Here is a 5,512-nt window from a genome sequence, read left to right as displayed (position 1 = left end):
CATTAGTGCAGGAGATGTGGGATTGGGGGAAATTGGAGGATTAAGGTCCAGGATTGCTAAACACTTCTACTAAATGAATCAAAGGGGTTGAAAGGTTCAGTAGACCCAGATCACGGCTTGATTTTCCAAGAAGGGAAATTAATGAACACTTATCGGTCTTTACAGAACTGAATATAGCTGATAAAAATTTCTAAGGTGGATCTTTTCATGTGCACAGCTGGTTTCCAGAATCCCATGAAAGGGAAACTATTATGTATTTTTAGTCAATACATATTTTAAATCACGACTGGAACATTTATCTACTTAGAGTTCACATTTTTTAACTGCTCTCTCTTTCATATTTTGACTCTTGTATCACAGTATGTGTTTTTTACTTGGATAGAATGGAAAAGCATTGGATCCCCTCTCTGGTTTGAAATGCTATTCGGTGCTCTGTTAGATTTCCACTCGCTTACTGTCATGGTGAGAATGGTTTGATCAGATTGGAAGTGAGGGAGAATCTACAGCAGGGATGAAGGCCAAAATGAAAAACACTTTTTTTTAGGTTGACAGGGTAGAAGGCTATAACCCACTCTAAGCTTTTTATTTATGACAAAAGGACTCCTCACAGTCTGATTGTGAGCTGGAGCTCTCCAGCAAGGTGTTCAAGAGACCACTGCTTCCATGCTGAGAACAGTGTTCTGATCTGCAGCCTTCTGTCCCAGGGACAGGAGAGCTGCCTGCATTTGTCCCCCTTATATCTGATGTCAGCTCTTCCTGATTAATAGTCAATGTCAGCAGCAACTTCTGCAATCCTTATTGGGGCCCCCTTCCACCCCCAGGTCCCATAGCAGCTGCATGGCCCGCTATGGCTATTGTTACGCCACTGGCACCATCAATTGGTCTACTTATGAGTGAAATTACAATTGGCCATTTATGTTGGTTTTCCTTCTGAACGGAGCTGTACTTTAGTACCACGTTTACCCAGGTAAATGTATTTATTCAATAAAGAACTAAAACTCAATCTGAGCTGACACCTTGTAGGGCAGCATGGGACACGCATGCTAACTCTTGGTATCTGAGCTGCTTCTGCTATGGAAACTTTGGAAGCAGCACAGAATTTGCTTGCTTGTTTTGTTTCCTTGCTGAAAAAAAGGAGCGGACTGCATGGGGTCATGGGTGGGAGGGACAAAGCATCTGAAAGCTGCCCATACACTGCTTGAATTTTGTCCGAGTCCAAAATTTGACCAGTGTGTGTCCCTGTCAGCATCCCTCGGTTCCACGAAAAGTGATTTTTCAATAAACCTTTGTCAAAGTAACTGGACAGGAAATATTCGGCCTAACAGTGACTGCAGCTAAGCAGCTGCAGTCACTATTATGGTATTCTGACAGTGGCCGCTGTCCTGTATTCTGGGTGTGCGGCTGTCGGGAATACAATAGCCTGGCAGGGAGATTCCACCAGCCACACTGTCTTGCATGGATGGGGGATGCCAGAATTTTTTCTCATTCAGCCTGCGGGGGCTGAACAAGAAAAAAACGATGTAGCTTTAAGTGAGAAGGAATGTTTGTGGCTAATATTTTTACTAAAAATAAAGAATGTAATTAGGTTTTATTGTAATGGCATCCAAAGCAAAATAAATGCTCAGAACAAACATTTTAAGCAGTCCATCAAAAGCTGATGTTTCAGTGAAGGTTGGACTGTGCTGGGGTGAATCAGGCAATGACTATCTTTCCCAAATTCTAACAGCAAGATGCTGAAGGTCCCCAGCTATGCAGGGAAAAGTGAAACCCCTGTGTAAGGTGACAGATAGACAGATTGGGAGAACAGGCACAAGAGAGGGACAAGGAGCTGCTGGATGGTAACAGAAATCTTACCGGTTACGGCTTTTCTCCGATGCATTTCAGGTGAAGGTGAAGGAGATGGCAGGCAATCCAGGTGCGAGGATGTGGAATTATTTTTCTTCTGGTTTTGCTCTTCAGTAAGATCGACAAATTTAGTTATCGACAGTCCAGGAAGTGGCTGCTTATACCTTGCATACTGAAGAGCATCCATGATCCAACGCCTTTCACGCCAAATTTCATCTGTTTGCTATATTGACATGAAAAATAAAAATATATGTACATAACCGTTCTCATATCCTACAAATATATATGTTCTAGCAGCATTACACACACATTTTAAAATGCTAGAACGACATTTCCTTATTGGCATTCTTTAGTGAATACTTTGAGGTTAATATGTGTAAATCAGTAAATGAGCTTATAAACAGACCCGGACTGACCTCAGTAGCTGTAAGCACTGTAGAGTATTTCATCCTCAAAGGTCACAACAGAGACTCTGAAGTCAGTTTCTGAATGTCTAACAAATTGTATGTATGTTCCAAGGGGAAAAAAGATTTACCTTCCCCATGCTTAAAGTGACATTAAAACCTCAGATTTTTTAACACAAACCAATACTGTAATGTGTGCCTTACTGTAATCCATGATAGTTTCCCTTCTCTTTGCTGCGCTTCCTTTTAAATCCGTATCTCTTCTCATGCTGGGTGAGAACTTCCCTTTGAGAACTTAACGGAAAGCAACATCATGTGTAATAATGTGTATGAAAAGCACACACCCTACCAGCAGCTTTATAAGCCTCCCACCATAACGTCAGTAAGCCATCATAGACAGAAAAATGACATTGAAGAACTTGCAGGGTAAAGAAGCTTTATCTTATAAAAAAGATCAGATCAAGGTGCATGTACATCAAATGTGCTGCGTCCAGCACAAGAACATGAGCTCCTGATGCAAATATACACATCAACAACCTTTCCAAGCAAAGGAGTTATTCTATGATGTTTTTCTGTCTATGATGGGATATTGGGAGCCCTTATAAACAGTGGCGTCACAAGGGGGGTGCGGACGCACCCGGGTCACACCAAAATGACTGTCAGTCATTTTGGTGTCACCCCCTCTAAAAAAAAAGTTGGGCACTCGGTCATGGACCGAGAGCCCGACAGTTTCAGGAGAGAGGAGGGGACCCCAGCGGCATACCTCATCCCCTCGGGTGAACGTCCCCTCCTCTCTCTGCCGAGATGGCCGCCTGCAGGTGTCAATCAGATAGCAGCGCATGCGCAATGTCATGGCGGGGGTGACACCCGGCCTCGGGACGGTTCTGCTTATGACAATGGTGAACAAATGACAAGCTGATTCAATGTGTGAATTATGGAGGGAGAAGGGAATCCACGTTGAGAGCCTTGTTTCGACCGATGTATATATTTACAAGGTCACCTCACCTCTGGTGAATGATCTGTGAGTGATGGAGCACAGTGAAGGTGGACGGTGTGGAACCCACTACTGTCTATTGGGATTTTATGATTTATGGATTTGAATTTATGTGGTGTGGATGAGCACTTATAATCACACTGCAGGACTATTATGGACTTTTGGTTTATATATTTAAGGACACATTTGTTATATATTTATATTTGTCGTACATCATTTGTTTTATTTTTATTCACTTATTATTGAGCACTGTGATTGGGGTGAAACGCTATTTACATAGCATGCCTAAAAAGTATTTTAATTTGAATAATTAAAAAAAAAAAAAAATCTTACGTTTTAGATGTTTCTGTTTAGACCACAGGCTTCTCTCTACAATTCTGAAGAGATGGGGAACTCTGGCTATCCGCATAGAAAGAATAGGGACACTCTGAGCTTCCTCTGAATAACCTAATTGCTTCTAGAACTTTAACCCTTTATTACAACTGATAATGAAAATCTGCCAGTAAAGTACAGACAGGGTTAATTATGGTAAACATAACTCCCCCCCCCCCCCCCTACATTCCAGAGGAAAACACATTTTAGTTTTCAGAAAAGCACAAGTGAAAATGGAATCAGCAAAAACATTTTTAAGTTATGCTATGTGAATGAGAACATGTAACAGATATGAAATAGGTGTTATCCCAATTTGACTGCAAAAGAGGAAATGCCCTTTAAGAAATGCATTGTTATGTGCTATCCATAGTGCTGATCGTGTGTTTTGATAGAAAGGGCATTTTTTAAGTCACATTAGCTTTTTTTTTTTTTTTTTCCTCAATAGAGTTAAAAAGGGTTAGAAACCCTCTCATTGGTTTATTGCTGTCTCACTTCTGCAGGACACATGCAGGAACCTTCAAGGATGACAAACAGGAAATCAGACTGACGAATGGAAGGTGAAGCAGAGAGGTAAACTCATACAGCCAATCCAACAGTAGATGGGGACTGTTTTAGTATGTTTTGGTGCAAGACATAAGAATGGCAAAACAATGCTCTGGTTAAGGAGGAAGGCAGAGAACACATTAGGAAGAAAGGTGATCAGGCCTCCGCACTACCTGGCCCAGGAAGAGAATTGCCAAGGCATACATCTGACACTTGATGGTGCTCAAGGATAAACGCTGGTCCAGGCCAGATTGGAGGGAAAACAGGATCCATCACATGTGCCCACAGCAAGTTAGTGAACAGGAAAAATGGGGGATATGCAAGTATGCATCCTTGATGTCAACCAAGACCAGGGACTCTGCCTGTTGGAGGGAGGTAATGATCGACTTGGTAGAGTCCATACAGAACTTTTGGACCTGAAGGAACCTGTTGAGAACCTTCAGATCATGTATAGTGCGACCCCTCCGTTTTGCTTTGGAAACCGTGAAAAAGTTGGAATAGAATTCCTGGAATTTCTCTGCCTCCAAAACGGGGACTATCACCCCCTTGGGAAATGGGCTGGTCTAGGGCAGAAAAGAAATCTGCCAGTCTTTCAGGCTTAGAGGGCCAGGTTTTATGATGGAATTGTGTGCCTGGCTTGGGCTTGGTACCTGAGGCCTAAGAGAGAGGAAAGGAACTTTTCTTAAAGGAGGGAGGAGAAAATTGACCATTTTAAGAACAAATAAGGTAACAATTCAGCTTTAACACTACTTAACCTACTGCAAATCTATAGTTTCATTTGGTGCCAAAAACAGTAAGCTGTCCCAGTGCCCAGATTGGTGCCCAAAGCTCCCTGTACTGCACCAAGATCAGATTTACTGTGCAAAGATATTTGCACTACAAAAAAAAGTAATATAATTTGATAAAGAAAAGTTTACAAACAAAAAAACAAACCAAGCAAATACTTTGACCGGACTGATGAAACTTATCTTGCAATGCCGGGTCTTGTGTTTTTGCTCCTTTATTTTCATAACTATACCATATTTACATAGCCTTTCCCTGCTCTCCATAATGTGCGGTTTGTGGAGTGGCGGCTGTACAGTTTAAATGTATGATCACACACATGTTCCTGTGGTTTGTGGTCAGTGCTGCAGATCACTGTGGTCTGCACAGATGATTTATTCCTTACAAGGTAAGGTACAGCTGCTTTTTATTAGCTTACAACCTGGGGCAACTTCATAATCAACCAGCAGATACACTGTAGATATGAAAGAAGAGCTCAAAAGAAATAAAAGATGCTTGTACGTGCGTGTTTGTAATATATATATATATATATGTGTGTATGTAATAAATTATATATGTGTGTATATATATA

The 5,512-nt window shown here is 41.5% G+C and overlaps 1 protein-coding gene across 1 annotated transcript in view; it reads right to left on the bottom strand.

Annotated features, from left to right (window-relative positions):
- Window positions 1-4,430: 4,430 nt before the first annotated feature.
- Window positions 4,431-5,512, bottom strand: part of ANKFN1 (ankyrin repeat and fibronectin type III domain containing 1) — a 206,739-nt gene continuing 205,657 nt past the window's right edge. The window contains exon 17 of the mRNA XM_018554068.1: window positions 4,431-4,721. Coding sequence (XP_018409570.1) covers window positions 4,431-4,721 — 291 coding nt within the window. The remainder of the gene's footprint in view (window positions 4,722-5,512) is intronic.

The sequence above is a fragment of the Nanorana parkeri genome, unplaced genomic scaffold (assembly GCF_000935625.1).
Source record: "Nanorana parkeri isolate BGI_ZX_2015 unplaced genomic scaffold, ASM93562v1 scaffold141, whole genome shotgun sequence".
Lineage (NCBI taxonomy): Eukaryota > Metazoa > Chordata > Amphibia > Anura > Dicroglossidae > Nanorana > Nanorana parkeri.
Note: the sequence above shows the minus strand (reverse complement) of the source record. Positions and strands in the feature narration are given on the sequence as shown.